Source organism: Narcine bancroftii, chromosome 12 (genome assembly GCF_036971445.1).
Source record: "Narcine bancroftii isolate sNarBan1 chromosome 12, sNarBan1.hap1, whole genome shotgun sequence".
Lineage (NCBI taxonomy): Eukaryota > Metazoa > Chordata > Chondrichthyes > Torpediniformes > Narcinidae > Narcine > Narcine bancroftii.
The window spans coordinates 31,628,327-31,649,714 of NC_091480.1; the positions used below are offsets into that span (position 1 = coordinate 31,628,327).

A 21,388-nucleotide genomic window follows, 5' to 3' on the forward strand; every position below is an offset into this window, starting at 1 on the left:
AATGGCTTGGGGTGAGTCTTTGACCTTGATTGTCCTCCGAATAGGAGCACAGCAGCGCCACTCAGTGGTGGACGCTGCCTCTCCATTACTATCGTTCAGCTAATTCATGAATAACTAAAAATGGAAGGACCATGTTCAAGTACAAATTGCTTCTATGAGTGACCTCCTCAACTAATCACATTGCAATGAATAAATGTTCATGTGGAATTGATTCCCCATACTTCCTCCTCAGTAATCACTTTCTACACAATGTACCACCAGCTTCAACCGATGTTCTCTGATTTTTATTCTATAATATGAAGAGCAACATTCCCATGCTCCTTCCAACTCTGAAATGTTCCAGAAGTCATAGTATTTATGCAGGTAGACTTGTGGCATTTCTCAGCAATCATGTCCCAGGATGTTGATCATTCTGGTTCTAGCTATTGTTTAGTCACTTCAGGTCTAGAGAAGTTCATAAAACTTGTGTCAGAAATTGTTATTGTTTGGCACATTTTTAATGCCAGTTATTGATTACATTTGAGTTGAGGTGTGGATACTCTCAAGGGGTACTAATCCCAAATAATTTGGGTGATATTTGGACTCCTTGTTAACATTCTTGGTCAAATGGTGCTTTTACGTCAGTGAGTCGTTAATAATTGTGATATTTATCCAAAGTAAGTTCTTATGAGCCTGTAGCTACTATTGTGTAATTCAGATCAGAGGGTTTGGATCCAATTTGGCTGATTAGTTTTTGGTATACTTGAGAACCAATGGATTTAGTTGACCCATTGAAATGTAACAAAAATAATCTCACTAATACTGGATAAAGGAGTCTGGAAAATAAAGTGGAAGGCTAAGGAGATTCTCTTTGTCAGTGTCTGGATATTGCGGCAATTGGCCTTGTCTTGAGGGGCTTGTAGTTTGCTTGTTTTACCTGATGCAGCTAATGTTCACATTGAGTAGAATGACAACTATTGATTTTAAACATGTTCACCCTGCACATCTTCAGAGATGGCATGATAATGCTGCTCTTTATTTTTTTTTAAATTTTCCATTACCAAGGAAAATAAATGTTCTAAGCAAGCATTGCTTTGTAAAAATCTTGACCACTTTCCATAAAATGATAATTGCTTGTCCATTTAAAGTTTTCTGGACAAAGCTTTAATCGGCTTTCTGTTTGCATTCTTAGGACTTCACTGCTATTGGATTTCCTGTGACATTTCTGAACAAGCACTTAATTGAAGACCCCACACAGGAATTATTTGGCTTCAAACTGCTCAGCATTGCATTAATCACATTCAGTTACAGAAAGGCCTGGCTGCCTCCTTCACAGACAGAAAATAAAATAATTCGCCTACTGCAAATGTGCTGAAATGCAAGCTGTTCATCACATAACCACTGTCCATTAAACACTTACTCAGGAGATACAAATACCAAGCATCAAACAAGCCCTGATGACATTAAATGGATTGCCAAACACAATTTTGAATTATCAAATTTGTCAGTTGCTTTTCAAATGCCACATGGATGAATAAAAAGCTGTCTTCTTTGATAAGCGGTAAAGTCTTCACCATCTGATCTACATTCATCTGCAATCTATGGTGGGCTGAAAAGTTTCTGCACAGCTTAAGGTAATTTTAATTATTTATGTTCATTAATAATCTAAGATGCTTCATTCTAAAGGCATCTTATTCTGATAACAATCGTGTGCCCACAGAAGTCTATCACAAATGTATGTATAAACCTTTTTGGTGTTAACATGGGCTGTGAAATCACTGAGCATGTTGCATTTTTCTAAGTGGTCTGCATAAATTGTAGTTGATGTGGCAAACATTAGGCTTTAGGCATCTGCTGTGAAACTGTGAAAATTTTGTGAGAACAGGCATTAGTCTTTGGGGCAGCAAAAATTTCAAGACAAGCGGCAAAATTGGATTTATGAGCAGTTTAAAAAAAACTTTGTTTGGGTGATGTATTACCTTTAGCAGATCTTGCATTTCCTCTGAGATGCTGCATATAGAGTCAGTACAGAAAGAGCCCCTTCTGCACATCTTGCACACACCAACCTTACTGCCTATTTGACTACATTAAGACCATATTCTTCTGTGCCTTGCCTAATTAAATGTCTGTCCAAATGCTATTATGATGTGAGCTGATACTTGGTCCTTTCTATTCCTTGCCTTCTGGTGGACAAAATTCATACAATTCCTTGAATGAGATATTAATTTTTGAGTTTTTGTAAAGCACCGTATATTTTACTGTGTAAGTCGACCGGCGTACAAGTCTACCCCCATTTTTCAACCTAACTTTAAGAGTTTTATGGTAGATCTGGCGTACAAATCAGCCCCCATTTATTGGGCTGTCCGGGCCTCCCAGGAATAACCCAAAAAATTTTAAAACACCCCAATTGCAAGTAACAAAGTTGTAAATTTGGTAATATAAAAAAATAACCTCGGCTTACCGGGCAGGAGGAGTGATGGCCCACGGAGCTGGAGTGGCGACATGGAGCTCCTGGCGGGAGCAGGAATTTTGGCTTACCAGGCAGGAGCAGCGACGGCGACTTCAGTGTCCTACGTAGGAGCAGTTATGGCAGCATGCAGTGGTGAGGAGATGTCGGGGAGTGCGTCAAGCTGGATTTTTTTTGGTGAAGGTCTCAAAAGTATATCTGGTGTATAAGTCGACCCCCCCCGCCTGAAAAGTTTTTTAGAGTTTCACGACTCGACTTATACGTTGAAATATATGGGTAATTAAAAATAAAGACGGCATAACCAAAGTAATTAGAGAGTGTAGAATATACTTTACACCAAACAAGTTGTTCTGCCATTCACAACAAAGTTAGTTTATTCTGATGAATATTAAAGCATAAATTTAAAAGATATTCTTTGAATGGTTGCTTAAGATTAAGTACAGTTAATATTTATTTCCACAAGTTCAACAAGGGCAATAGATTGGCATATTCCATGAAGACTATGGTGTCTAACATTTGGTTGTGCATTCCTTAGGAATACTCAAAATATTAAACATCTTTCTAAATACTAGACTTAGGTGTAAATCTATAAATTTCCAAGAATTTGCAATGGGTTTTCGTGTTCTTTGTTTAATCCTGTTTCTTGAGGTACTGGGGTATATCCTTGGGCTTGGGGTGGCAGTTGGTAGAACCTTTGTCTCTTCATCAGAAGGAGTCACCTTCAAGTTCCACCTCAGAGATCTAATTCTAAAAAATGAACCGCAGGTTGGGGGTGGGGTGGGAGGAGGGGGCTTGAGGCTACAGTTGGTAGAACCTTTGTCAGAAGGCTCTATCTTCAGATTTCACCTGGGAGTTTTAACTTCAAAAATTAAGCTTGATGCCTCAATGTAACGGTAAGAGAAGGTAACATTGCAAGTGGTGCCACCATTTGGAGGGGCAGCCTCGGGTGATGATTTTGTAAATGATATTTGCAACTGTTTTGAAGAGGAGACACAGGTTCCAAGGGAAATCTCTCAAACATCAACAATAAACAGATCGTCCTACCATGATCTAATTGGAGTGGGGGGGGGGGGGGGTTGTTAGTCAAGTGCAGAGCACGGATACTGAGGTGGCATGAATACAGATGTTTGGAATCAATGGCCACTGAACCTGAGAGCCAAGCAAAGCCCAAGTCTGGGGAACCTGCAACGACTATAGATTTCTGACCAACAAGCCTAGGTCTACTAACACCAGGTGAAAACCTTAAGTCTGTGCACTGGTGTCACTTGGGGGGGGGGGGGGGTGGGTGTGGACTGCACCGGGTGACACCATCAGAAAGGGGTGACACCAAAATGACTGCCTATAAAATTTTTGTGTAGTGTTTCAGCAAAAAAAAATTTAAATAAAAATATCCCTGTCATTAGTTATAGCAAATAAAACAATTTTGAAGCCCATCTTACATGTATCAATATACCTACAAAACTCTCTGCTCATTTACTTTTTGAACCTAATGCGCTTCGGTCAGAGGTGTCATTATTACCCAATTACAACGACGCTTCGAATCATTTGGTTTCATCTGCACGTGCCACAAGCACGCGCTGTTGTTTTCGTTGCTGCTGCGCGTATGATATTGTAATTTAAAGGTGTAATTTTAATTTTGCCAGTTGTTTTTCTCACTACAATTGCCATTACATTCAGTGATATTCGGGTATTATGATTTATGCTAACGTTAGTACAAAAAACATTACTAAGGATTTTGTATGGTCTGGCACGGACCATACAAGGTGTCTTCAAACTGCTGTGTGAAATGGGATTACCAGGGCAATTTGCTACTCTCAAGGCAGCTTGAAAGGGTCAGTGTCATCCAAAGTCAACTTCTTGAAGGAAGTCAGGGTACCCAGTTAAACTTACCCAGGATGAGTCGAGTGGTGGCTTGAACAGCAAAATGGCCAACCTGATTACTGCTGTAACGTCAGTGCTTACACGCTGGCATCACAGGGAAACCCCGGCTGAAGTGTCTGCGGTGATCGGGCTGAGAGGTCGCTGCTGCAAGGTGGGGGGGGGGAGACAGAGGTCACAATCGGGGGAGTGAGGTCGCTGCCATGGTGGTGGGGGGGGGGGGAAGATGTTGATGTTGTAGGGAGGGAGGGGTGCCACGATCAGCGGGAGAAGGGGGGGTCGCAGCCGCGGTGGAGAGGAGGGGGGTCAGCTGCCGCGAGTCAGAGGGGTCAGCTGCCACGGGGTGGGGGAAGCGCGGATGGCAGTGGGAGGGAGACTGTCAGCTGGTGAGAGGGGATGGGGGAGACCAGCTTGTGTGATGGGTTGGCGATTTACTGGGGCTATCCCCCCTCAGCTTAAAGGGGGCTGGAGGCACCTTTGCCCCACTAATTACACCTGGGTCCTAGAAGGGCTACCAGGGTGTTGCAGTCACTGTGTTCTGTGGAGAAGGACATGGTCATAGGATACCATAGATATACAGTGAGTTTGCATTTGATGTTTTTTTAATTTAAATGGAATTGCAAAAAACAAACCATGTCCTCCTTTGGGATGGCCACCCTAGTAGAGGCAAAGATGGTCCTTGAGTTGCTGATCTTGGAGCGGTGGGTGGCTCTGAGCTGAGGACCCTCGAGCTGCAACCAGGGGGACGATATCGCCGGCCCCTGGATCTTGGGGCACAGGTTGGGTGTACCAGCCCCAGCCTGAGCGGGCGCCCAAGGTCCTCCAGCCCTGGCTCCGTGGTCCTTGATCCGGTTGCGCTCAGGCCGGAGCCTGGGTGACGAGCCGCGGACGAGAGCACCTCCTGCCAGCCCCGCCCCCTTCGCCTGGCAGAGAAACGACCGCCCACGATTGGTTGGCAGTGGCCGGAAGTGCGCTGTGGTTGGGCGTTGCCCCTCCCCCACGGTTACCGGCGCAACCTGCGGAGTCGCCGGAAGTTCGCGGAGGGAGTCGGAAGATTTGGGAAGCGGAGGCATGCGGCGTGAGTAGGCGGCGGCGGCGGTGGCGGCGGTGGCGGCGCCGGGGTGGGGGGTCTTCCCTCCCCTCCCTTTCTGCTGTAGCCCCGTGTCTGTCCCGACCATCACCCCCAGTCCATGCAACAGGCTCCTTCCCAAAATTGGTCCAGTTCCGTTTGCAACGGCCTCGGTCCACTCGGGAAGGACTCCGCATAGTCGTTGCTCCAGGTTCTCCAGCTCCTGGCTGATCCCCGTGGCTCCAGGTCCCCGAGCTCCTGGCTGATCCCCGTGGCTCCAGGTTCCCCAGCTCCTGGCTGATACCCGTGGCTCCAGGTTCCCCGGCTCCTGGCTGATCCCCGTGGCTCCAGGTCCCCCAGCTCCTGGCTGATCCCCTTGGCTCCAGGTCCCCCAGCTCCTGGCTAATCCCCGTGGCTCCAGGTTCTCCAGGTTCCCCAGCTCCTGGCTGATCCCCGTGGCTCCAGGTCCCCCAGCTCCTGGCTGATCCCCGTGGCTCCAGGTCCCCCAGCTCCTGGCTGATCCCCGTGGCTCCAGGTCCCCCAGCTCCTGGCTGATCCCCGTGGCTCCAGGTCCCCCAGCTCCTGGCTGATCCCCGTGGCTCAAGGTCCCCCAGCTCCTGGCTGATCCCCGTGGCTCAAGGTCCCCCAGCTCCTGGCTGATCCCCGTGGCTCCAGGTTCCCCAGCTCCTGGCTGATCCCCGTGGCTCCAGGTCCCCCAGCTCCTGGCTGATCCCCGTGGCTCCAGGTCCCCCAGCTCCTGGTTGATCCCCGTGGCTCCAGGTCCCCCAGCTCCTGGCTGATCCTAGTGGCTCCAGGTCTCCCAGCTCCTGGCTGATCCCCGTGGCTCCAGGTCTCCCAGCTCCTGGCTGATCCCCGTGGCTCCAGGTTCCCCAGCTCCTGGCTGATCCCCGTGGTTTCAGGTCCCTCAGCTCCTGTCTGATCCCCGTGGCTCCAGGTCCCCCAGCTCCTGGCTGATCCCCGTGGCTCCAGGTCCCCCAGCTCCTGGCTGATCCCCGTGGCTCCAGGTTCCCCAGCTCCTGGCTTATATCCGTGGCTTCAGAGTAGCAGGCATTTGCAGACAGTAACTGATCCCTTGGGATAAACCTGTTACTTCAGGTGCGGGGGTGGGGATGCAATGCTAATTGTTCCTTAGGTCTTTTAACCACTCTCAGGGATGCGATTTGTACAGCGTGCGATTAAAAGGTTATTCTGAAGTGTCAGAATTTGACGGACATTACAACTATTTTAGAGAGAAATTACCATTTTAATGATAATGACCTATGTCCACTGATTTGCAAATCAAAAATCGCTTTTTCCTATTCACTCAAAAGTTGATTATTTGGTTTCCCAGCGTTCTGTCTTTGCCCAAAAAGGAAGTTTTCTTGTCTCATTATAGCTGTATTTGTTGGGATTTACCAGTATGATGCAAGCAGTTTCTAATGTTTTGGGTATTCAAAACTACAGCGTCAGCGACCAGACACTGTCTGTAAGGAGTTTGCAGTTCTCCCCATGTTTCTGTAGGCTTCTTCAGGTGTATTCTCCACCAAGAATGCGCCTGCAGAAGCGGATTCAGACTTGTGGAATGGTCGTTCAGGTGGCCAGCGCTGAAAGCACAGTGCTGGTCATCAAAGGGACACTTCATGGGAGGTGCCTCGGGGCACACTCCAGCTCCTGTCCCTTTGGGCTGTCAGGGTTGGGATGGTTGGCTTTCAGGGCTGGGACAGCCGTGCGGGCTGTCAGCATGGGAACATCCCGCGCGAGATGTCCCCACGCTGACAGCCCGTGCCGGCTGCCCTACAGTGTGGGGACTGATACAGGGCTGTGGGGAGAGAGCGGGGAAGTGGAATCAGTATGGGGACGACCCGTGTCGGCTGCCCCAGAGCTAACAGACTGCGCCGGCTGCCCCTGCCCTGATGTCCCACGCCAGGGGCAGCTAGGAGGGGGCCTGTCAGGCGCTCGCCAGGTGATTATCATCCCCTTAGCAGCTGCTTTCTGGTGGCTGCATTCAGGTGCCGGGAGGTGGGGGGGACTCAGTGCTCCGGCGATTATCCCTCCCGGAGGAGGGTTACAAAGTTTGCTTCCTGCGCTTTCAAGTGGCCTTCCGACAGCCGCATATGGGCATAATATAGGGCTTTACATTGGGGGATTTTGGCCACCTGAAAGTGCCTCAATGTGTTTCCTCCTGATGCTCTGGTTTCCTCCCTCCCAAATCGAAGGGGGTTTGTAGGTTAATTAGGTGGTACGGGCTTGTGAGCTGAAAGGATCTGATTCCGTGCTATACATCTGAATAAAATAAAATACATATAACCTAAAATTTACTCATGCTGTAATCTGAAGCTAAACAATCTGCAGCAGGTACCCAGTGGGTTAAGTAGTATCAATGGGAGAAAAAGTGTAATGAGATCAGGTTTCAGCTTGAATTGTCGACTATTCTTTTTCTTCCACTGAGACTGTTTGACCTGCTGAATTCTCCAGCATATTATGTTTTGCTGCTGTCTAGGTAATCATAATTTCTTCTGAACCCATATCTGTAAAATTATAAACTGGGTAATGGTAATATTTTTGTTTAAAATAGCGTTTGATCAGGTTGCTTACAGAAGAATATAAGCTAAGTCTATCTTAATTCAATAATAACCATGGTATCATTGGGGTGAATCTGCATTTTGTCATTGGCCAATGTTGTATTGATGAGACTCCTACTCAGAACTGAAGACAGAAGTTCCATTTTCAGAACCAGAATTTATTGTCATGGGCATGTGTCATGAAATTTGTTGCTTTGCAGCAGTATCACAGGTCCAGTAATTGCTACAAATTACATGTAAACATATTTTAAAAAAGAGAAAAAGTGAGGAAGTATCTGGTTCATTTTCCAATCAGAAATCTGATGGCAGAGGGAAAGAAGCTATTTTTGTACCTTTGGGTGTTCAGGGCATGGCCTGGGTGGTGCGGGTCTTTGAGAAGGAGGCTGTTTTTTTTATTATAACTTTATTTTCATTTTGTGGACAGCGTGCATCAAGAAACAACCATAACTTAAATATGTAAATTAAGATGAAACAAAAAAAAGGTCAATGGTACAAATTGTCCATATCTTCAAACAGTCCCATTCTCCCACCCCCACTCCCAACAAAACCCCGAGGTTGAGGGAAAAAAAACCAAAAGAAATATGAAAACAGAAAAGCAAGAAAGAAAAGAAGGAACTGCTGGGACCTGGTATCCAGTTCATAGGATCTAATTCCTTTCTTACCCAGATCTCTAATAGGGGAAAGAACCAGGATGTAAAACTCGGAAATAGAATAAGTGTCCTGAAATATTCAACCCTGCATTCTGCAAGTATGGCTGCCATACCTGCAAAAACATGTAAGTAATTTTCTCCAGGAGAATATGACTATGCATTTCCACATTACATCAGTCTATGTCTAGAGGGAAATTAGATTTCCAAGTAACTGCAATACATTTCCTGGCCACTGCCAATGCAATTTTAAGAAATTCTAATTGACAGTTTCATTTTAGATTTTATGTCCACAGTATTTCCTAGGAGAAACAATTTTGGACTTTGTGGTAATTGTTTGCCAATAATTTGATCTAATAAAAATCTTAAATTTTCCCAAAAGTTTTTCACTTTAGAGCACGACCAGGTGGAATCAAAAAAGCTTCCTGTTTCTTCACTGCATCTAAAATATTAAAATTCATGTAATTTCTGCAGGGTACGATATAACTGATGCAAAAAATTATATTGCACCAATCTGTATCTTACATTTGTTGCATTGGTGGTCATGCAATCCTGACATAAATCAAAACAGTTCTTATCATCAATACTAATATTTCAAGTGTGATTCCCATCTTTGTTTTGATGTATATAACTCCTGCTCAGGAGTGCTCGACTGAAGTAAGGAATACATTGCAGATGTCAACTTTATTATGCTCCCCATTGGAATCATAATCTCCATTTCACTGCACTCTGGTAATATCATGGTTGGTCCTAATTGATCTCTGAAAAAAGCTCTTAATGGAAAGAAGCAGATGATTGTATTATACGATGTATGTATGGAGGCTGCTTTCTTGAGACACCATCTCTTGTAGATGTTTTTAATGGAATGGAGTAATGCCCATGATGGCGCTGGCTGAATTCACAACTCTCTGTAGTTCCTGTCATCTTCATGTCAGACAGTGATGCAACCAGTAAGAATGCTCTCCATGGTACACCTGTAGAAATATGCCAAGAATCTTTGGTGAAATACCAAATCTCCTCAAACTTGTAATGAAGCACAGTTGCTGGCGAGCCTTCTTCATCATTGCATCAACATGAAGGCCACAGGATAGATCTTCAGAGATGTTGACACCCAGGAATTTGAAGTTCTTTACTCTTTCCACTGCTGACCCCTTAATGAAGTCAGGTTTTCCTGAAGTCCACAAACAGTTTTCTTAGTTTTGCTAACCTTGTGCAATTTTGTTGTTGTGGCACTACTCAACTAACTGATCTATATCACTCCCGTACGCTTCTTTGTTACCGTTTGTTATTCTGCTGTTGACTGTGGTGTCATCGACGAATTTGTAGATGGCATTTGAATTATGCCTCACCATATGGTCATGAGTGTAGAGCAAGTAGAGCAGTTAGCTTACATCCTTGAGGTGTGCCTGTGTTGATTGTCAGTGAGGAGCATTGTTTCCGATTTCTACTGACTTGGTCTTCTGATGAGGAAGTCAAGGATTCAGTTGCAGAGGAGGGTGCAGAGGCCCAATTATTGAAGCTTGCTGACCAGTACTGAGGATATGATGGTGCTGAAAGCTGAGCTGGAGTCATTGAATGGCCGAATTAGTGTAGCGGTTAGTGAGGTTCGAATCCCGCGCTGTCTATAAGAAGCTTTTGTGTTCTCCCCGTGTCTGCATGGGTTTTCCCTGGGGACTCGGGTTTCCTCTCACCTTTCAAAGGTTGTAGGGTAATTGGGTGGCACAGGGTCATCGGCCGAAAGGGCCTGATACCATGCTGTATGTCTAAAAAAAGTAGCCTGATATACCTGTTGCTGTTCTTCAGGTGATCCAGGGCTGAGTGGAGAGCCAGTGAGATTGCATCTGCTGTGGAGCGATTACGGTGGTAGTCAAATTGCATTGGATCCAGATCTTTTCTTGGGTACATGTTAATTCTGACCATGACCAACCTCTCAAAGCATTTCATCATGGTAGATGTGAGTACTGGGAAATAGTCATTAAGGCAGTTCACTGTGCAATTCTTGGACACTGGTTTGATTTTGAAGCAGGTGGGAACCGTCAACTGCAGCAATGAGAGATTGAAATTCTCAATGAACAATCCAGCTAGTTAATTGGCACAGATTTTCAGTATCCTTCCAGGTAGGAGAGAGCCTGATGCCTTGCGAGGTTTCACCCTATAGAAAGAGGTTCCTATGTTGTCCTCAGAGACAGGTATTACAGGATCGCCAGCTTCTACAGGGATTCTCTTTGTTAAAAATTCCCTACACATGCACGCGCATTTTGCAGCCAGCACACAAAGGAAATTAATGTATGCACAAAAGATTAGTTACCTAAAATAATGTAGTTATATATAATTAATAGGTTACTTTGTAGAATGCAATCATAGAAGATTATATTAAAACACGCCAGTACAGTTTTATTAGCCATGATAATAAAATTATCTTGATACAATTTCAAGTTTACATTTGCACAAAAAAAATTGCATAATATTTTTACGCACACTGACTACTAAAAATTAGAGGGAATATTGTTGACCAGTAGCACTTAGATCAACAGTGATGAAGTGTTTTAAAAGGCTGATGTTGAAGCACATCAGCTCCTGACTGAGCATGGACATGGATCTGTTTCAGTTTGCCTGTCGTACCAACAGGTCTGTGGATTCCTTCTCACTGGCTCTACACAAGGCCCTGGAACTCCTGAACAGCAAAGATGCATACATAAGGATGCTTTTTTAAAAAATCAACTACAGTTCAGTATTTAACATCAATATCCCCTCAAAACTGATTAGCAAGCATCAAGACTTAGGACTCAACATCCCTCTATGTAATTGGATCCTGGATTTCCTCACCTCCAGACCACTATCAGTGAGGATTGGTTAAAAAAAATCTCCATCAGTACTGGAAAATCACGGGGCTGTGTTCTTATTAGCCTTCTGCTCTACTTACTTTTCACCTACGACTCTGTGGCTCAGTACAACAATACAGTTGCAGAGGATACCACAGTAGTGGGTTGTATTTAAAAAAAAAGGCAATTAGTCAGCCTACAGGAGGGAGATTGAACATTTGGCCAAATGGTGCACCAACAATAACTGCACTTAATGTCACTAAAACCAAGGAGCTGATTGTTGACTTCAAGAAGGGAAAGCAAGAGGTATACGATCCAGTGATCGTCGGGGGATCAGAGCCAACTTGAGTTCTTGGGAGTCTCAGAGGATCTTTCCTGAACACAAAACACAAATGGCATCATGAAGCAAGCACATCAGTGCCTCTACTTCCTCAGGAGTTTGTGGAGGTTGGTATGACATCAGAAACCCTAGAAAATTTCTACAGTGGTGTGGTGGAAAGTGTGCTGACCAGCGGCATCATGGTCTAGTAAAGCCCTGCAAAATGTAGTGGACACGACCCAGAACATCACAGGGAATGTTGCTGTCAGAGAGCATCAGCAATCATCAAGATTGACACCACCCAGCACATGTTCTGTTCGCACTGCTGCCATCTGGAAAGAGGTATAGGAACCACAAGACCACCGGGTTCAGGAACAGCTGCTACCGCTCCTTCATCAGATTCCTCAACACATACTCAATCAGGGGCTCATTTAGGGTCTCTTACTTGTACACTTTATTGATTTTTTTAAAATTCTCTTTGTATTTCTCAGTCAGTTTGTTTATATTTTGTTACCAGTTTACATTTCTTTATTTGTTTATGGACACATTGTGCAGTTTTCTTTTGCACTACCAATAAGTAGTAATTCTGCCTAGCCTGCAGGAGAAAGAATCTCAGGGTTGTATGTGATGTCATGTATGTACTCTGACAATGAATCTGAAATCTGTTGCAATGAATTCTTCTTTTCAAAGTCAGTGTAAAAGGTGTTTGGGTAGTGAAGCATCACAGTCATTTATGATGTTAGGCTTCACCTTGTAGGATGTAATAGCCTGCAAGGCCTGCCATAGCTGGCAAGTATGTGACTGTTTCTAGCTACCGTCCGAATTGCCTCTGCTGCTAAGATAGCGTTCTATAGGTCATACCTGGACTTCCGGTAGAGATCTAGATCCTGTCTTAAACTTCATTGATCTTGCCCAAACAGCAGGTTGCAAATCCTTTGATTCACCCACGCAAGTCCTGAGGTAGTCAGTGACATTCAAGTTTAAAGATGAGTCCTTGACTATGGTCCAGTCCACAGATTCAAAGCAGTTCTGCAGGCGCCCCTCTGCCTCCCTCAACCATAGTTCCACTGTCTTCCCGATTGGTGCTGTAGTCGTAAGCCTTTGCTTGTGCACCTGGAGTAGTTATACAGCTAAGTGATCGGAGTTGCCAAAGTGTGGGCGTGGAAAGGGTTAGTATGTGTTCTTAATCTATTTCTACCCCTCTGTATCCAGCCCTCTGTTTCTCCACCTTGGTTTCTCCCCCTCTGTTTCCACCTGTCTGTTTCCACCCATCTGTTTCCCCACCTCTGTTACCCCTCCTCTGTTTCCACCCCTCTGTTTCCACCCCTCTGTTTCCACCCCTCTGTTTCCACCCCTCTGTTTCCACCCCTCTGTTTCCACCCCTCTGTTTCCACCCCTCTGTTTCCCCACCTCTGTTTCCCCACCTCTGTTTCAACACCTCAGTTTCCAGTATGTTAGCTTCTCTGGTTGTGCACGTAATATGTTAGTGATAGCTTGTCAGAGACTTCTACAGATTGGTTGGTTGAAGTCCCCTTCAATGAATGGGAAGGCAATTTGATATGAACAAGCTTTATGAAGTTTAAGTACAACTTCTTTTATAGCTTCCACAACTGGATTTTAATTGCCTCAATACATGGCCCTGTCGTGGAGAGAATGGCTGATCTGTGGACTTGAGTTTCAAGGTTCTTTGCTCTTCACTGGTCTTAGCTTCTCCCGTTTGATAAAGTATTCTGCTTTATCTGTCATAGCTGTCAAGTGGATGACTTCACCCTATCGCTTTACTTTAGGTACTATAATTTTCTTTAGTCACTTAATCAATGTTCAATTGCAACATGTTGCACAGTTAATAATCTGCAATCCTGGATTTACAATTCACTGCTCTTCCATGCAAATCAGTGTTGAAGTTTAGTTTTCAGAATATTTTCCTGGGGGGGATGCAACTGCTGCCCATCCTTTACGCCTCCTCTGCACAACAAATTTTCATGCTAATTCTGTGCATTTTCATCTTACTTTGATGTACAATCATGTTCAAAAAAGACCTTCATAAGTTTATACAGGTACCCAATCCTTTATCCAGATCCCTTGGGGGACGGTGTGTTCCGAATTTCGGATTTTGGAAAGCCCACCCGTAACCACTCCCACCCCCTTCCAGTCGTCCGGCTGCCTCCCCCGACTGCCGGTCCCTCGGCTGCCTCCCCCAACTGCCTGTCCCCACTTGCCAGATTTTGGAGCTTTCCGGATTTTAGATGTCCGGATAAAGGATTGTGTACCTGTATTGGAAACCATCTCATGTCTCTGCTTTATTAATTAAATATGTTGGCTCTGTCTGCAGATTTGCTGTGCTGTCAGTGTGGAATAATTTTAATCAATTACAAAAGATGTACTACATGTACTCTCTTCCATTACTTGCACTTTTTTCTGACAATCAATCTGCTATTTAATGAAACCTGGAGTTGACTCATGACTGCACTGCCAGATTCAGTTCAAACAGAGCGATCAAATTTGCAGATGATGCAGCAATAGTTGGCAACAGTGATCAGTCGTCATACAGAGAGGAAGTTGAGAGGCTTGTAAAATGGTACAAGTACAATAAACTGAGTCTCATCATGGACAAGTCCAAGGAAACGATTGTGGACTTCAAGAGGATGGAAGTTGACCACTCAATGGCTCTGTTGTAGAGAGCACGAAGTTCCCTGGTGTGCATATAATAGAGGAACCTAACCTAGACTCTCAACGCCTCATTAGTCAGACGCAACAACACCTAAGAAGGTTGAAAAGGGTAATGCCACTAACCCCCATGTTGACAACATTTTATTGGAAGACATTTGAGTGTCTTGTCCATCGACATCATTGTCTGGTATGGTAGCTGAAAAGCATCAGGCTGGAAGTCAATGCAGAGGATCATCAGAATAGCCGAAATACCTTTCTTTTATTGACGACATTCACCGTGAGCATTGGTTAAATATTTAAAAATTTTAATTCAGAGATATGGCACAATTACAGGACCTTTCAGCCCATGAGCCTTTGCTGCTCAAGTACATTTCTTGTGACAGAATATTGAGGACCTCAATATCTAGCACACAGTATCTTTGACCTACTACCATGAGAAAGGGTATACGAGCATCAAAATCAGGACTGCCAGGCTGGGAAACGGCTTCTTCCCACAGTCTGTGAGATTGATTGATGAATACATGTGCTGTGTATTTTGTGTGTCCACCATGGTCTGGAGAAACATTGTTTATTCTGGTTGTATATGTATAAAAAAACCCAGATGTCCTTGATATCCAAAAGGTTAGGTAGCATCTATGGGGAAAAAAAAATATTTTCTTTTGTTCAGTTTAATTTTTTTATATAAGATGTGAGCCTTGCTTGCAGTGTCTGAATTTTTTTTAATCTACCCAATATTACTGATGACTTTGTTGGAACAAACCACCTCTTTGAACTGCTGTATTCTTCTTGGTGAAGGTACTCTTAATGACTGTTAATTATTGTGCGAGTTCTGTGATTAATCTCAAAGACGAAGGAATTAAAGAAGATAATGCATGATTTGGAGTGGGGTTTGCAGATGTCAGTGTTCTAAAGTAGCTCCTCCCTGTTTCCTTTTAAATGATAGATGTGGTAGGTATGGAATGCTCTAGGTAGCCTTGGTTAATACCCGCAGTGCATTTTGTAAATGTTATGCGCTGCAGCTTCTTTGGAACCTTTTGTGATTTGTTTAGTTTGATGAAAGGGATAAGAATCAAATGGATTACTTTCCTCTTCTGTGTCATCGAAGCTCCACTCAGTCAAACAAATGGAGATTATTCCATTATTCTTTGAGATGTACTTTGTCGAAAAGCTTTGGGGATTTTGAATGTGTGTCAGAATTGCACAATACCCATTCTTTTGCCCTGCTTTTATTTTTTAGCCCTAGTGTTTGGGCGGTTTAGTCAATGCTACCACTTGTACATTGAACTCAAGAACTCATCACCTCTCCTCGCAGTCAACCTCTGGCTGAGCTTTTGTTTCCAGATCCTATCAGTGACAAGAATCATCTACCCAGTCTCCATTATGATCGGCTCATCATTACAACTGATTTGCTTTGTGAACTTTCCTGGCTTATCTTCCAACTTGTTCGCTTTGTCAACTTTGACTTATCCACAATATTGGCTGTGTCTGCCTTGCATCATTTTGGTGATCACTTGTGCCTGATCTACACTGCTTCCTAGTCTCCCCAGACTTGGAATTTAAAATTCCAAAAGTTTTGGATCTCCTTGGAAGCTTTGTGAGACTCCTGATTCTTCAAGGATTCTTCATTTCTACGACTGAGTCCTGTACGTTCTTCGGGTCACTCCACCTTTTGAATGTTTTATTCCCAGTCACCTGGACCACACACTCTTTTTCTTCCTAAACTTTACAATTTTGTATTTTCCATTCAAAGTTCAGATTTATTGTCAGAGTACATGCATGACATTACATATAATCCTGAGATTTTTTTTTACTGCGGGCCAGGCAGAATTACTGCAAAAAATAAACTGCGCGTGTAAACAAACAAATCTGTGCGATACAGAGAGGAAAAAAAAATTAGTCCCCAAGTAAGAGTCCTTAAATGATTCTCGAGGCACTTTCAGGTGGCCAATTGCCCCGCATGTAAAGCCACATGTTTAGGCAATATCCGGCTATTTTGAGGCCACCTGAATGTGCAGGAGGCACTCGAGACGAGCTACGTAACCCTCCTCCGAGAGGGATAATCAGCTCAGCGGCTCCCCCAGCCACCTGAATGCAGCTGGCTGAAGGCGGATGTTAAAGGGTCAGGCTGCTGATCACAGCTGACACTGGGCAAGAGCCGGAGTGTGCTCAGAGCCACTTCCTGTGCAGCTTGTGTCCTTCAGGTGGCCAGCGTTGCACTTTAAACGCTGCCACCTGAATGGCAATTTAAAGGGCCACTTCTGCTTCTTCAGGCACATTCCTAGCATAGAATGCACCTGAAAAAGCCTTCTGTGTTTGTTGTCGAGTAGTCTGATAAAGGAGGGGTAGCAGCTGTTCCTGAACCTGGTAGTATAAGTCTTGTGGCACCTATGCCTCTTTCCCATGACAGTGTGCTGGGGGGAGGGGGTGGGGTGTGGATCCTTGATGATTGCTGCTGCTTTTTGATGGCAGCACTCTCTGTAGATGTTCTCAAAGATGGGGAGGGTTTTGTCTGTGATTGTCCTGGGCTGTGTCCATTACCTTATGCAGGGCTTTATGCTCAGGGGTATTGGTGTCCCCATAACAGGCTGCGATGCAGCTGGTCAGTACACATCTGCAGAAATTTGCCAGAGTTTCCAATGTCATACCAAACCTCTGCAAACTCCTGAGGAAGTAGAGGCGCTGGCGTGCTTTCTTCACAATGCCATTTTGGTTCCAGGAAAGATCCTCCGAGATAATGACTCCCAAGAACTTCAATTTGCTCACTATCTCCACCCCAATGATCGCTAGATTGTTCACCTCTGGTTTTCCCTTCCTGAAGTCAATTATCAGCTCCTTGGTTTTGGTGACATTGAGGGCTAGGTTGTTGGTGCAGTATTCAGCCAAGTTTTCAAACTCCCTCCGGTTTGCTGACTCATTGCCCCTTAAATGCAGGCATTCATGAAATCAGTGTCTCATCCATGCATTTTGAATTCCTGATGAGTAGTTTGATGAATGTTAATCAAGCAAGAAAGCCTTGCATCTGCTTATTTGCACTTACAAACACTAGAAGGTGGAAAAAGAAATTTCAAAATGGAAGACTACACACTTTCAACCTGTAAAGTAATTTAATTTCATTTGTGGTGAGTTACTGAAATTTGCGATAAAAGTGAAATTGTGTAATTTGCTGTTCTTTTGTAAGTTTGTTTCGAATAAAGTCAGTTTTATTTTCTGTCCCATGTAACCATTTCTAACACCACTTTGATTTTTTTTCCAAAGGGCACTGTTCGAGGGGATATGCAGCTCAGGCGAAAAGAGACAAAGGGAGGTCAAAGGAATGGGGCGAGGTAGGAATGGGCTCTTAAGGAAGTAGATTTTTATTTAATTTTGTGGTAATTTGAAAGATTTATGTAATTGCATTTATTTCGCTGTCACAAAATCTCCATTCAGAATGCATTATTGTGGCTTTAGAGACCTAAAGGCTTTAGAGATAAATAAATCTTGTTTTCCAAAAAAAATCTTACAAGTTGCAGGTAAACATAGAATCTAAATGAAGGTCTTTACCTCGGAACTGTCGGATTTTCTGAGTAAACTTACAATAGATTGGAATTTGAATGGCAAAAAAAATGGCATATTTTAAAACATGCTTATTTTTTCCCCACCTGAAAATGAATTAAAATGTGAAAGTTGGTTCCATTTGTTGCCTATCTTCCCATAATTGGTGGCATGAATTACTAAAGCCATTGCGTGTATGGGGCTCCAATATATTTGAAATTTCTCTTGTAAAAGTCGAAAATGTTGATATATAGCTTAGCAAGTCGGAATATCTGTTGCTTTAACAGTAAATTTTACATTTTTAAGTCTTTTCAGTCTTGTATCTCATATTCCTGGTGTTAATTTTTTTCTCTCACCCACAGATGCTATTTATTGTATTTTCACCGCTTCTTCTATCATTCATTCTCTCCCAGTCACCACCTTATCACTGAGCTTCCATGAATTCTCTCCATCCTGCTTCTTTCCCTCCAACTTTTTAATTTTTTTTTTCACTCTGTGAACCATATCAATCAAAATACATACAAACATTTCCCTCTTAAATATACACAGGGGCATTTTTTCCCCTTTTTTCCCCCCTACCTTCCCTCCCCCCCTTCCCACCCCCCTCCAAACCCATTAAATGTTCAACATATATAATACAATAAAACCATTAAACAATGTCATCACACACTGAAAATAAACAAGAAAATTGTGTCATCTACTTTTACACACTGGATCAAGTCATTTTGTCTTCTTATGATTTTAGGGGGTGGAGGTCCGAGGCAAGCCCTCTCTGTTATGTTCCATGTACGGTTCCCGAATTTGTTCAAATAATGTGACTTTATTTTTAAAATTATATACTTGAAGTCTTTTTATGCTATGGTTAGTGTAGTGGTTACTGCAGCGGTTTTACAGTGCCAGTGAGCTGGGTTTGAACCCGGTGCTGTCTGTCAGGAGTTTGCACTTTCTCCCTGTGTCTGCATGGGTTTCCTCTGGGTGCTCCGGTTCTCCCCCCCCCACCCCCCCCCACCCTTCAAAACGCATTGTGGTTGTAAGTCAGTTGGGCGTAAATGGGCGGCACGGGCCTGTTTCTGTGCTGTATGACTTTTTAAAAAAAATCTTATTTGAAAGGTGTTTGATGGAAATGCTCATTTGAAGAAGTAATCTGTGCTGTGGATAAAAAACAAAATAGAGGATATCCTGGACTTCGATTTCTAGGAAGTATTCTAAGATGCTGCATTAGAGGTGATTATGAAAATAAAATTTCATGATATCGAAATTGTGGACCAAACTGAAGGCTAATAGGAAACAGAAAGTAGGCATGAGTGGACTTTTTTTTGGTTGTCAGGATGTAACTATTAGTATACTTGTAGGCATTGATGCAATAGGTATGGATTGTTTATTTTATGTGCTTTGGTGGTTGCTATATTTGCTTTTGATTCAAAGATAGTAGGTAGATAAATTCTGAAGAAGACTTGAAAAAGCTATAAATGGGAAGATAGGTTAAGGGTGTGGGCAAAGCTCTGGTAAATAGATTGTAAAGTAATATTATCTACAGGGGATGGTGGAGATGGAGGTTTGGATGTCCTTGGGCATCATTCACAAAAGGGCTGGTATTTTAGGTGCAACAAATAAAGGTAAAGTGATGGGAAAAATAAGAATATTATCGTTTGTTGGAAAAGGAATTGATTACAAAAGCAGGGAGCTATATCTGGTACTGGTGAGATGGCGTTGAAATATTGTGTATAGTATTGGTCTTTATTTAAATTGGGTTGTAAAAGTCGGGATCACCCATTTGAGGTTGTGAATGTTTGAAATGCTTCCTCAAAGTCTCGTGAAAGAAGTGTCTTTGAATATTCCAAAAGCTTCTTGATCAGCAAGGGGATAACTACTGGGATGGTCTGACTGTGGAGTTGAATTTTCTATCAGATCTGCTGTGTTCTTACTGAATAGTGAAGCCTTTCAAGGGCCTGAGGGGTATACTCTTTTTACCCACACATCCTGTCTTACTGGCTAAATATTTCAGCTTCAGCAATTTTTTTTAAAGAATGCAAGCATCAATCTGTTGCTCAATTAAGATGTATTTATTATGTAGGTAGTTTCTGCAAATAGAACTGACCAAAATCCTTTGGTGAACTTTGCTGAAAAACATGATCGATATCTGCTACTACTTCAATGCAGGAACAGGTAATGTACTTTTAATCCTGACTTTTTTTTAAACTTGTGTACCTTTTTTTACATAAAGTTAATTTACTAGGCTTGTGAAAAGGGCTAGCCGGATTTTAGTTGTGGAATTGGTAAAATGTCTTACTGATATGGCATATCTTATGATGTCGCTATGTTGACTGAGGATGTGGCAGTTCGGTTTTGCCTATTTCAAATACAGGGAGAGGTAAGGATTGGGGTACAAATTAATATAAACATGTCCAAGTCCACACATATGACCAAATTATTTTTTGTGCTTGCATCAATACATTTTGATAATATTTTGCACTCATCAAAATAAACAGATGTTGATACTTTGAGGAACTAAAACAGGGTAGAAACAAAAACCTGGAAATCAGGAAAGAAAATTAGGATGGTAGTATTTTCCATAAGTAAAGCACAAAAATCTGTAGACAACGTCGTTGAAGTAAAAACCCACAACACTTGAGAAACTCAGCAGGTCAAACAGTGTCTATATAGTAAAGATAAAAAATACTTAACTCATGTTTCAGGTTTGAGCCCTTCATCAAGGAATGAGAGGATGTCGGCAGGCATCTGAGCAAAAGAGTAAGGGGGAAGATTCATAAAGGCAGGTGGAGAAGGGAGGGAGGGGACAGCAGTGATCAAGGGGAGGAGGGATGGCTGGGCGAAGGGAGGGGGGGGAGAACTGGAAGGGGGAAGAGCTCTCCTGGAAACTAATTAGTTTAATATTCTTTTCTGTTCTCCCAGTCTTTTTGGTTCTAATGGATATATTTGTCTTGTCCTGCTATGAAGAATTCCTAAAATTACACTGAATAGGCAGAACAAATAAAGACCAACTTTTTGTTTATATTCCATTTGAGTCTCCTATTAGTAAGCATTTTATAGGTAGCAGTTGGGGTTCATCACTCCTATTATACCCATTATTTTACAATGTTATCTACAAATGCTGAACATTTTTATTTTCACGAACCTACTGTATAGTATTAGCAAAGTGTGATGCTATGGTTCTGCTCGTGTATAGAGTTTCCCAAAAATTAAGGAAACAGTTTACAAATTTTATTAGAAAGTTAAGTAAAGATATAATGAATTTAGACTGATTCTCCACTGCCAGACTTTTGCATACAGTGACATCATATGTTCCTGCAGCTAAATGCATGACTGCCTTATGGTAGACAAAAAAGTTAAAGAATTTCATGTATGTTACATTCTAAATGAGGTATTACCTGAAAATAATGGAACCTTTACCTTTCACCAAAAC

At 43.1% G+C, this 21,388-nt stretch overlaps 1 protein-coding gene and 1 long non-coding RNA gene across 3 annotated transcripts in view; one reads left to right on the forward strand and one right to left on the reverse strand.

The window, feature by feature from the left end:
• Positions 1–295: 295 nt before the first annotated feature.
• Positions 296–4,442, reverse strand: LOC138747302 (uncharacterized). Its single transcript, XR_011347421.1, has 3 exons — positions 4,337–4,442; positions 2,441–2,670; positions 296–444 (listed from the first exon to the last, which is right to left on the reverse strand). It is a non-coding gene; the product is annotated as an uncharacterized lncRNA (long non-coding RNA).
• A 905-nt stretch (positions 4,443–5,347) lies between these two features.
• Positions 5,348–21,388, forward strand: part of LOC138747119 (katanin-interacting protein) — a 103,157-nt gene continuing 87,116 nt past the window's right edge. Inside the window, exons 1-4 of one of the 2 annotated variants that reach the window (XM_069906062.1) lie at positions 5,348–5,402; positions 8,642–8,750; positions 17,689–17,756; positions 20,039–20,130. In XM_069906062.1, the coding sequence (XP_069762163.1) occupies positions 8,726–8,750; positions 17,689–17,756; positions 20,039–20,130 (185 nt within the window). In that variant the 5' untranslated portion in view covers positions 5,348–5,402; positions 8,642–8,725. The remainder of the gene's footprint in view (positions 5,403–8,641; positions 8,751–17,688; positions 17,757–20,038; positions 20,131–21,388) is intronic. The other variant, XM_069906063.1, reaches the window with a different exon arrangement.